Here is a 12,282-nt window from a genome sequence, read left to right as displayed (position 1 = left end):
GAAACCGCACGTCCTTTCCTCGGCCGCCGCGCAAGGGGCGTTCGGGTCCCGGGACCCCGCCCCTCCTTGTGTTACTCAGGCCTGGGTAACGCAGGGCGGAGCCGCGGGCGGGCGGGCGGGCAGGTGGGGAGGGGCGGCCTGAGCGCGTCGGTGACACCCCCGGGGGACGGAGGAGGAGCGGCGGCCGCACCCCGCCCTGGAAAGAAACGGGCCAGGTGTGGCTCGGCGCCGGCTGCCAGCGGGGAGGAGACTCGCGCGCCCCACCGACCAACACCGACACCCAGCCGCGACCCAGCTCCTGTGCGCTCTCGCCGCCCTCGGGTCCACAGCTCTTCCTCCCGCTCCGGCTCCCAGCCCCTCGCCGCCGCCAGCGCCCGACCTACCCCCGCCGCGCCGCCCTCGCAGCGGCCAGACAGCCCCGGCGGAGAGGAGCGTCCCCGCGACACTTCTGCTTCCCGCTCTAGTCCCGGGGTTTTGGCCTTTGAAGCCCTCTGCCCTCTCCGAGCCGGTTGCCTCCTCGCTTATGCCTTGGCGCTGAGTGCTCTCTGAGTGCCCGCCAACATGAGCTGCAACGGAGGGTCCCACCCGCGGATCAACACGCTGGGCCGTATGACCCGCGCAGAGTCCGGCCCCGACCTGCGCTACGAGGTGACCTACGGCGGCGGCGGCGGTGGCGGCGGCGGTGGCGGCGGCGGCGGGGGCACCAGCAGGATGTACTACTCCCGGCGCTACCAGGTCAACGACCAGAACTCGGACGGCTACTGGTGGGTACCCGGCCGGTACCCGAGCGCGCAGCGTGCGCGGGGCTCCGGGGTCAGGGCTGCGGGGTCTCCACGCTCTCCTGTCAGAATCAATCCCAGCCAGTTGGGAAGGAGAGGGACAGTTCTCCCCTGACGCCCGAGGCACCGAGGTTCAGAAAGAGAAAAGTCTGTTTGCCCGAGGTCATGAAAGCATTTCCTGTTCCCGCTGGGGCAGGACCCAGGTGACCAGACGCCCACTGCGCTGCGCCGACCGGTGGGCGTGTGCGAGCGGTGACTTCATCCCGCCTTTGTCGCTTTCCGGGGCCGGAGGCCAGCCTGTGAGGGTCCGGGCAGGGCGCGGCGGTCGCGGCTGCTTCCAGGAATGCCCCGTGCACGGCCAGCGCGGGCTGGCATCCCCTTTGTCCCGGCCGGCAGGTGGGAGGTCACGCAGGCGACAAAACCCAACTTCTAATTGTAACCAAAAGTAAAACTGCAAAGGAGCGGGGCCTCGGGCCTCTCCACTGGCCAGGGTCGGACTCAGCGCTCCACTGTGTCTACTGGCTCACCCCAAATTCCTGGTCACCTCGAGACCACGTTGGCAGCCCAAGGTCTTTTGTGGAGGTTGCGAGTCCCGGAGGCGCGGGGTTCCGTCCGTCCTGGGATATCCCCGCCTCGCCCTCTTCCATTACTCAAACGAAGCTTCGCAGCGGGGGCGGCGGCCTGGCTCTGGTCCCACACCGCGGGGAGGCGCCGGGCCCGTTGTTCCGCCGCGCGGCAGCCTCCGCCAGCGAGCGCACCTGTGGCCCCGCGGTTGCGTCCTTTGTTTCCCTCTTTCTACAAAGCACCCGGGGAACGATCTCATTTTCTCGGTCGCGCAGCGCGGCGAAGTGTCCTGCACCTGGAGCAGGATGGGAAGGGGGTTGTGAAGGGAGGCGCCGCGTCCCACCCGTGCCCACCCGCAATGTTGGGGGCCCGCCCAGGCTGAGGTACCCCAGAAAGGCCCTCTGGGAAGAGTTGGTCTATTTCTCGGGAGTATCGAGGAAACCGACCGAGGGAGTCATTTGAGTGGGTGGAGGAAGATAGTGAACCTGCATGTACCAGGTCCCGGGTGCTGGGCTCGGGATGCCCACGTGAGCCGTGAGAATTTGCATTCCTCACCCTCCCCAACTCCTGCAAACCCTTCCCGCACAAGCCCTATATGGGGAGGAAAGACGCCTGATTTGCAGAACAAATTTTTCCTTGCTTTGTGGCCTCAGGCTGGGGAGGAGGAGCAACCGGAATACACTCCAGGGGAGTTTTGTATGGCCAGCAGTTTTGAAGGCAGGGACTGTTTGAGTTGCTGCGTGTTTTCTGCTTAGATTTATACTTATTTCCCAGAGCACCTTGGTAACTTATTTTGCTAACTGTGAGTTGGCAAAGAATTGTCTCCATCTTGAGCTCTTTTTTTTTTTTCCTAAACAAAATGCACCTGGGGATTTCCAGGCAAAAAAAGTGCCAAGCAATAGAGAGAATGGGGAGAAAGTTAAATGTTTAAATTTGTTTGTTTTAAAACTCGGCCAACCATTTAAATCTGAAACGTTGCGTTCCCCTCCCAGTCTTCCAGTATATGGAAAGCACATTTTCAGTATCCACAGTTTTAAGTCCATGTCAGAATTTTCAAGGATTCTTGAGCAGCTCTTTTTTGGTGGTGGCATTTTAGGAACCAAGATTGTTTTTGGTGTGTGGTTTTTTTGTTTTGTTTTGTTTTAATATGCTTCTGTTATACTAGAGTTTCTATTTCTAAAATTGACAGTAAACATTACTGTTCATTGAAATTAAACTTACGTGGCTTCTTGTAGGAGGAATTTGTAGTTTAATGTATTGCTTAATGAACTTCATAAAGATACGTGGTTTATAAGGACTCTTCACTGGAACAGTACATTTTGGGGAGTTTCGATGTTTTCTCATAGTATAGCATCATTTCTTGTGTTCGGTTATTCCAACCGAAAGGCCGATTATAAACCTGTCAAGGTTTACATCTCTGAGAAGGGCAAACAGACCCAAGTGAAAAATGACCAAACTCTGAGAAGGGTGTCTTTCTGTGCGTGGATGATGATCAGCCGGGTCTGCGGAGCGTCTGGCTGAGGGCCTGGAGGCATTGGGCGCCCTGGAGGTTCCCCAAGCCTGTGGGGCCTGCCTCAGCGCTTCCGACCCTAGTAGAACTGAAGGATTAACATAATACAAAATTACCCGCAAATGCAGAGTTCTGCATTTTAAAATAATGACGACTGACGGAAGTGAGGACATGCACCAGCACAGGTTTTCCAGGAGGCTTTCTGGTTTCTGCGGAGGGATTTGTCACGCCATCCACTCTTACTGCCCTCCGCGAAGGTGTTTTGTTTTTAAAGCACAAAACCAGCCATAAAACTACTGGTTGAGTTTAAATTCAGACTTTATTTTTTAAAATTGATATTTTAATAGCTGAATTAGGTTGGTGGTTTTTCAAGTGCTCATTGTTTGTATTTAGCCCTTCCCTAAGAAACTGATTTGAGTGTGTAGAGAGCGCAATTCTTATTTTTTTAAAAGTGACTTTAAAACATCTTTGCTTTGTCCTTTCCATTATTAACAGTTGTCAATTTTTAGGACCGTATTATATCTAACTTCTAATTCTCCTTTGTCCCTGACCTGTCTTTTGTGTCTTTATTTTAGGCTAGGTGGAATTTGAATCATTTTCTTTAACTTCTCTGTTCTACTTAATATTTTAAAGTTTGGTAAATGTTATATGCTTGATAACATAATAGGTATGTTTTTAAAAATATAAACTTTGGGTTTTTCTTGTATAGATGTTATATTACTATTATTTTGATTAAGACAAAATTATTCATTTTATTCGTATAGTTCAAATAAATTACAAATTTGTAGTAAAATTTGGTGGCCAAGTGACCCAGTTCCACAGCTAAATCTTTCACTGATTAAAGTGTGGATTTTATAAGATTAAAAGCCAAATATAGTTATTAAGCTTCAGAAATGTGGTCATAATACTATTAGTTTTCTCCAGAACTCATGATTTCAAAACCAAAGTGCATGTGATCACTATTTGATATATAGGGTGTCCCCAAAAGTTGTATACACACTTTGGATAATTATAAAGGCAGTGTTTATTAAAATACATTTCACTTTCAAAGCTGAACTGTCAGCTGTTAAAGTGTGTATACATTTTCTGGGACACCCTTAATATTTTGTTTTAAACTACTTTTTAAAAGGAGCCTGTATATTTGCATGAAACAAATAGGTCCATTTGCACTGAATTAGAGTCAGAGGGAATGTAAGGCGTATAAACACCTCACTTTTCCACTTTAGAGACAAGGAGATTAAGACTTGCCCCAAACCCCAGTCCACTCTTGGCTGAGTTGAGTGAGAAGCCAAGGCCCCTCCCCTCTGTCCTGCTGTCATCCTATGCCTTTAAAGCATGTTCCTTGTGTATTAGTTCTGCACTTACACAAGCAAAGTATCTCAATTCCATTTCTTCATTCATTTATCAAATATTTACTAAGCATCTGCTGTGTGTTAGGTGTTTCAAATGTGAAAATAAAAGGCTTCTTTAAAGGAGCACGTGCTCTTTAAAGGAAAATAAGTACACAGTACTATAATACAAAAGGATTATGGACAAGAAGGGTATAAATGACTGAGAGGCTTCAAAAGGAGACAAGATAACATCTCTAGTAAAACTTTAACAAGTAAGATATTATAAAGGAAGTGGTGTTGAATTAGACTATGAGTATTTATTTCAGCTGGTAAAGGTGGGTGGGCAGAGAGCATTCCAGGGGGAGAGAGAGCATGAGAGCAGTTGGAGAGGTGGAAAACCAGGAGCAAATTCAAGGCCTATAGAGTGATGTCCTTTCTGAGCATTCACTGTACCTGGGGAAGCAGTAAGACCTAAGGAGGAAGGATTAGTTGGACTAGTGCCTGAGAGACCTTGACTTCATGGGGAGGGGGGATTGGATAGGCAGAGGGGAGCCATTGCAGATTTTCACTGAAGCCGGTGAAGGTCTCCTGCATTGAGGGCTTTTGCACTGTTTCTGTGGCCTCAGTGTGCAGGGTGGCATGAAGTGGGGAGAGCCTACAGGAGTGGGTTGGCATAAGGAAGTAATTACACCAGTGAGGAGGGAGGTGACAAAAGTCAGATCGAGTCTGGTGGCAGTATGTCAGGAAAGTAGATATTGCTAGGTGTAGTGGCACCTTCAGCTAAGATTTGGATGGGAGAGGCAAGGGAGAGTCTGAGGAAACAGGCTGAGTTGGGTGACTCATAGAGTAGATTTTCTAAAATTTTTTTCTGGGAAATGATTGCAAAGTAAGATTCAGTTTAGCTTAATATGTGCAGATAACATTTGCATGGTTATTAAATTTGAAAAAGTTATATATTTTATAAAAAATATCAGATCAGTGGTTAGTAATAGTTACCATCACCTGGCAAACACTTCTATGATGTGCCAGGTATATTATGTATTTATTTCAAGCCTCATGACAAACTTCCCATTTTACAGATGGAAAACTGTGGTTAAAGTAGTTAAGCGACTTGGCCCTGGTCACACAGTGATTGAACTACATTTAAATCCAGCATACCACAATGACTCAAGAAAAAAAAAAATCAAACTATCGAACTGTAGTGATTAGGATTATTCTCTTCTACTTGTAAATTCTTCCATCTAATATGAGTTTTTAGTCATTAATTTGTTGCATTCCTGTGAAATATTTATTTCATAATCATTGTGTTCTTTCATTAATACTCCTGTGGAGTTTCCATCTGCTTAGGAAAACAGTCTGATGCTACACTCAGCCAACTAATGGTTGGTCAGATCTACGAAACAGCTTTCAACAGTAGTTAATTTTTTTTTCTAAATATGGGCGTAACTCATTGTTGCTCAGGTGATTGAGATGTCCTGGGAAAGAAGAAAAACTGCTGATGCCCCTGATGCCTCAATGCTGACTTCTTAGGGTGGAGCAAAGGAGGACTTGGGTGTGACTTGGAGAGTCTAACTCAATTCTCCACTAACCAGTCTTTCCAGAAGGTGTGGTTCTAGAAGAGTGCTGCTTCAATCTGGAGGCTGTTGGAGCACTGCCCCACCCTTTGTCTTTCTCTTTCTACCTCTTGCACTCATGGGAAAATGGTCAGGTGTGGTTCTGATGTTGAAGCCACTGTCCCTCGGACCTCAAGACTCAGTGAGCCACTCATTGGAAGCAACGTCCTGTAAAATGCTAGTGTAGCCCAGTCATTTACACGTTGGGCTGGAAGGGTCCAGGGCCTTCAAAAACCTCATGAATGTGACATCTACATTTCATGAACATGACAACATGTTAGTAAGAGGTCTAAGTTTTTGCTTGGAATTAAAATTTTTGACACACAAACATAATGTCCCTTGCTTTATCTGGTACCTGAAGAAAATTTAAAAAGGAGTTGACTTCTTGATGGATAATCAGATAACTATTCTGAAGCCTAAAAGAATCAGTAAATGATTCTTTTAGGCTTCAGAATAAATGGACGTTTTCATATAGAGAAGTAGTTCAAAATAGAAATTCCTACTTTGACATTGAATTTGTAAGGACCAAGTATTCATTTGTCATCCCTGCTTAATAGAGGAAAGGAACACATCTTTTTCTGAATTTCCTTATCCCTTCAATGCCTTTCTCTCATGCTGTTAAAATGTATCACCCTCTTGGAATTGTCTTAAACTATTATTTGGGGATCTTGTAGATAATTTTAGGAACCTCTGCAATGTCTCACACTTAATACTCAATTCATTTCTTTCTTTTCTTTTCTTTCCTTTTTTGGCTTCTCATCCCACTCTTAATTTGCTGCAGGATATCTTTAAAATTGTGAACTGGGGCAAAAATTTCAAAGTGAAAAATCAAAATGAAATTTAAGAACCATGTCATATCAGCAGCAGCCACCACACAAGAGCTAACTTGCAGTGAGGATTTAGTTTTTGCTGGGCCTTGCAGACATTAGTGGCTCAAGCATCTGGCCACCGCAGGAGGTGGGTGTGCCTCCACATTGCAGATGCAGAAACTCCAGGCACAGTGAGTCTAACTTGCTCAGTATCACAGACTGTACAACCGGAAGTGGCTGGGCAGGGAGTGGACTCCAAGTCTGCCCCACTTCAAAGTCTTTTTGAAGTTTATGATATGTGATCTGTCTTCCCCCACCCCCAATCCACCCCAAACAGTGTGAAAATAATAAACATGGAAAGGAAATGGAACTATTATTAGAGTACTGATTCCAAAACTCCTGGGTGAGGACAAAAATGAAGGATCAGAGGGAAGCCCTCTTTTTAAAATTTGTAGGAAAAAAAACACCCCTTTCTGCTCACTGTTTGGGTGGGAATGGGTGGGGAGAGATGTGCTACTTGATTGAGCTTTGGAAATTGGGAAATGAGATAGGTGGTAACATCCTCATATAAGTCTTTTATTTGACTTTGTTTTTCTTCGATTTTACTAAACCAAACAAACATACATTAAGCACCTTCTGTGTGCAAACTCTGTATTGTTAGGTGCATTCAGGAGTTGAAGGTGTGGGACTATATGTGGCACTTTGATCTCCAGGAGTGGGGAAGACAGGTGTGTAAATAGTGGAATGAGGGCAGAGGTGTGTGTGGGAAAGCTCAATAGAGGAGGCAGCATTTGCTCTGCAACTTCTGGAGGATGGTAGAGTGTTTAGTGAGTCTTGGAGCTAGGGCATTGTACTTAAATGAAGAAGTAAAAATACTTTTTTACAGACACCACATTTTTTTTTCACTTAAGATTCTTTAAAAAACTCAAAATAGTATATGTGAAAATGGTTTGAAAATTATAAAGAGTTAAGCAAATTGGTTTTAAGATCAATATTAGTGCATTATGTAATTATATTTCCAACAGTTATTGAGCTTTTCTGAGGCCATTATTTCATGAACCTGAATGCAGAAAGACATGATACCATTTCTGGCATTTGTATAGGACCCTACATTGATGAATGGACAAAAGAAAGATTGGAGATAGAGATAGAGATAGAGATAGAGATAGAGATAGAGATGATAGAGAGAAGAAGAGGGGTGCAAAGATAGAGATGAAGGAAGGGAAAGAAGGAATCCAATGGTTGAGAAAGTATATATACAAAAGAAATACAGAGTTAGCTGGTATGGGCCAAGGGTGTAATAAACAGCATAGATGGTTATAAAATTACTTTTACAAAACAAGGAGAGTAACTATTATTATTTAAAAATATTTTTACTTTGTAATGCTGCATGCCTCTCTTCAAAATAATTGTCCTTGTTTTTTTATACTATTCTTGGTAACAAGTGTTAAGCTAATGCCTTCAGATAGCTAATTTTGGAGTCATTTTTAAAGAAAAGAGTGTTACTTCGAGGTGGTAAAATAAAACACACAAAGCTCTATAATATTGTTCACATGTTCATGTGCTCCATCCTTGGATTAAAATCCAGAACGTGTTTTCCTTTCAGCTACTGACAAGGGATCTTTAAGGCAATCTGTTGGAACCACTACTTGTTTAAACAAGTCTTAGAAGGAACTTAAGAAACATGAGTCATTTGTCTTTGTGAGTTTGAAGATAAAACAGAATTTCAGAAAGTTAAAAACTTTTAAGAGCAAATGTTATTTTTTTAAGGACAGCTATTAATTTTAGTTTAAGAAGTCGATTTTTTTTATTGATTTGGCCCAAATGAATTTTTTTTTCTCTTCTCTTCTCTTCTCTTCTCTTCTCTTCTCTTCTCTTCTCTTCTCTTCTCTTCTCTTCTTCCTTTTTCCTCTTCTTTCTTTCCTTTTCTCTTCTTTTCTTTTCATGCCATCTTTCATCTTCATGCCACTGAAATGGGATTTAAAAATTGAACTTCGAGCTTGTTAGTTCAATCCTAACATGGATTAAAAATCTCTGCACCTCTAACACCTATATGTACCAACACTGAAAATTTCTTCAAGGCAAGAGATTTTTAAATCCTTACACTCTTGTTCAATAAGCTCATTTATTTAAAAACTATTTTTTCACATTTGATAGAATTTTGCATTTTCCCAAAGTACGCTCAGTATATGAATTGAAGTGGAAACTTACTACCATTAGACAGAACATAGACTTTTGGATTATTTTCAAAGAAGGAATGAGTTTTATAAAATAGAGTTATAGAAAGCATGAGCTAGAGAAATTGTAGATACTGTGTAGCCTAACAGATGAAAAACTGAGGTCTAGAAAATTTCTGAGATTAAAAAAAAATCTAAAATGTAATGAGGTCAATAAAAATAGGATGTGACTTAAAAATTTTTGAAAGACACACAACTTAAAAAAAAGGCACATGTTCCCTGAAGCAAGCTCTCCAGGCTGTCATGCTGAAGAATCCAGCTCTGCACAGTGTTGAATGTCTGACACCCGACTGACCCCATAGGTCAGAATTCTTTCTATCTGCACTTCCTTCTTGATTTGAGTGCAGCCAGTTCTGTGTGGGTTCTTCAATGGGCTGAGGCAGCAAACTGAAATGTGAAGGTGGGTTGTCTTCCCCCCAGTCATTAAACCCCTGGGCCTGTGTCTCCCTTCCTCCATTTCATTTTGATGACAGCTCTTCAAAAGGTTCCCTTTCTCACCTACGTCAGCTTCCAAAGGGTGTCCAAAGCCACTCAGACTGAAGTGAGATTCTGACAGATGAAAGACGGGAGAGGTAGGTCTTGCTTTAAGGACACAGTCTTCAGGAGTTATGTCTAAGGTGAAATTCGGTTAAACAGATCATAGTTTCCCACAGACAAATAGCAATACCAAAGATTCTTTATTACATTGTTCTAACACTTTAGCGTTTCATTTTTGACCCTTTCAGGGATTAGATTTTTATGCATTCAATTTCTCTTTTCTACGTAGTTGTTAATCTATTTCAGGGGTCCTCAAACTTTTTAAACAGGGGACCAGTTCACTGTCCCTCAGACCGTTGGAGGGCCGGACTATAGTTTTTTTAAAAAAAAAAACTATGAACAAATTCCTATGCGCACTGTGGGCCCGGGACGAGTCGGCTGCTAAGCAGGACAGGCAGTGGCACCCGGCGGGCTGGATAAATGTCCTCGGCGGGCCGCATGTGGCCCGCGGGCCGTAGTTTGAGGACGCCTGAATTTACTAAAATGTCAAGCGAAACCCATAGGGTTTTGGTGGATATCAAGGGCATGTGTGATAAACTTATGCAAGTCCTTCAGTAAGCATGAATAATTCTTTTTAGTATTATTAACAGCATATAAAGTTTGTTTTTTAAGTTCAGATGCATGAAAGTGAGGGGAAGCAGATTAAGATGACTTACCTTAATAGACAAGTCAACTGCTTTCTCTTAGAAGTAGGAATGTCTTCTAAAAGTAGGAGGGGACCAAGAAAAGAAAAATGTGAAAAGTTCACTATTTTAAACCAACATTTAATTGCCTCACCTTTTTTTTCCTTTATATTTTGTTGTCAAATGAATTTAGTCATAAACTGGCTTTAAAAAGACATATGTACACTTTGGTATATTCATTCACAGCTGAGTTGGTCTCTCTTTTTTAAAATACATTTTTATTTTGGAATAATTTTAGATTTATATGAGAGTTGCAAAGATCCTGGAGAGTTCTCACATACTCCTCACCCAGTTTCCCCATCTGCCTCTGCCTAATAGCTGGGTTTATGATAGTTTGCAGGAATGCATATTATTAAACCATTTAAGAAGCTTGGCCTTTCCATTGTGCTAAGGGATAGTCCTTTCACTTATATCCTAGGGACTGGCAATCTTTGTGGGAATTGCCCTGTAAACCAAATCGCTGAACAGAATTACTAAATGTTTCAGAAGAAAGGTTACTCTCATCTCCCTTCAATAAAAGAAAACAAATGTAATTACACAGGACCTTCCTAATTCCTTATCCATCCTAAGGTTCTAACTGAGGTTTCTGTATTTCTCAAGTTTTTCTTCTGTCTCTTGAATTTCTTTCCTCTATTTTATAATAAGTATATTTTGGATAGTGTTCTGATTCTAAGTCAATTGGAATTTTGTGCAAGTTTAGACAACGGAAGCAGTCCTGTTTATACCTCAGCAGGACAAGAAGTGTGCCAGATTTCCTTTGTAATTCTGAGTGGAAGAAAGACTGACTGCATTCATGGGGGGTGTGGTGACCTGGTTTTGATAGGTGGGCAGTGCAGGCGGCACATCGCCTGGGCCTGCCTGGAGGAGCCATGTCATCACCTGGGAGTGGTTCGCAGGGAAAGCTTGGGTCCTCACCCACACAGATTCAGCTAGTGCGGGCTTGTTGGGGAGCCTTGCTTGCAGGGAGGGACCACATGGGTGGCGGAGAGAGAAAGTCGGTGAGTGCTCCCTGATGTGAAATGACACAGAATGGGCCTGGTGGGAGAAGTTCCCCATGTTCTTGTGATTTTACCCCATGCATGCATAGCACAACCTGCAATTCATTTGGGCCATTTTTCAAACCCTTTTTTTCAAACAGTGAAATTCTTTCTTTAAAACTTTTACAGACACACCCACCCCAGACACAGACACAGACGCACATAAGAGAAAATCCATACATCAAACAGGCGTCAATCAGTTTTATCTACAGGCAGCCCTGGCCAAAAGCCTGGGTGGCTGTGAAGTCTCACGAGGGACACAGGCTTCTTGTAGCCCATTCATGAGGCCTTTTCCCAATCATTAAACAATAATTTAATATGCTTTAAGTCTGTCTTAAACTAAACTACAGTAGGCTGTGCTGCGGCATAATGTATCCAGGCAAATTAAAAGTAAGACTGTGTTATTATACCTTGCTCTTTTTACTTACATCTGGTGCAAATTAAATGTCTGCAATGTCCTTCTTTAAAATATGGAACATCTACAACCTTTCTTCTTAAGCACCACTGTTGTTTTAAGGTTTCTATCACGCCTCTTCCAGAAAAGTGCTTCATTTGACATGTACATGTGGATGAGCATCGTTGTAGAATAAAATATTCTAGGATCATCTCGAAAGGAAAAGTGGCTTGTTTTTTGCATTAAAGATGCTTAACTTTCCATCACTTTCTTCACACCATTATTTCTTTCCTGATGTTTTCTTTCCCTGTGATTACAGAAAGTATTTTCGTTGAATAAGCTTTTCTCTTGTCTTCTACTATTTCCTGTAGCCAGACTTGCCAGTAACACCTTTATGCTCTGAGGTCTTCCCCCAGGGACTTGGGGGCTGGGCTTTATGGATATGGGGGGCGGGGGGGGGGGTGGCGATCGGGGGTGGTGGTGGAAGGGAAGCAAGAGGTGTGATAGAGAAGCTGCCAGAAATGTGTTTTTACAACTCAAAGAAGTATTTCTGGGTTGGACCTTGGACCTGGAAAAACACACACACACAAATAACTTGGTGTTAAGGTCATTACTGAACTAATTAGAAAAATATGAAAAAGTTCTATAGCGTAGAAACTAGTATTCAACCCATTTTAAATGTTCTGATTTGAGAATTATACTGTGGTTATATAGTTGAATATCTTTATTCTTAGGAATTTCATGCTGAAATATTTTGGGTTGAGCAGTGGTCGGCAAACTGCGGCTCG

The 12,282-nt window shown here is 43.3% G+C and overlaps 1 protein-coding gene across 2 annotated transcripts in view; it reads left to right on the top strand.

Moving 5' to 3' along the window:
- Positions 1-203: 203 nt before the first annotated feature.
- The window catches only part of DSP (desmoplakin), a 42,949-nt gene continuing 30,870 nt past the window's right edge, over positions 204-12,282 (top strand). For both annotated transcript variants that reach the window (XM_080655765.1, XM_080655764.1), the window contains exon 1: positions 204-764. In XM_080655765.1, the coding sequence (XP_080511891.1) occupies positions 562-764 (203 nt within the window). In that variant the 5' untranslated portion in view covers positions 204-561. The remainder of the gene's footprint in view (positions 765-12,282) is intronic.

Source organism: Plecotus auritus (genome assembly GCF_963455305.1).
Source record: "Plecotus auritus genome assembly, chromosome: 2".
NCBI classification, from domain to species: domain Eukaryota; kingdom Metazoa; phylum Chordata; class Mammalia; order Chiroptera; family Vespertilionidae; genus Plecotus; species Plecotus auritus.
Note: the sequence above shows the minus strand (reverse complement) of the source record. Positions and strands in the feature narration are given on the sequence as shown.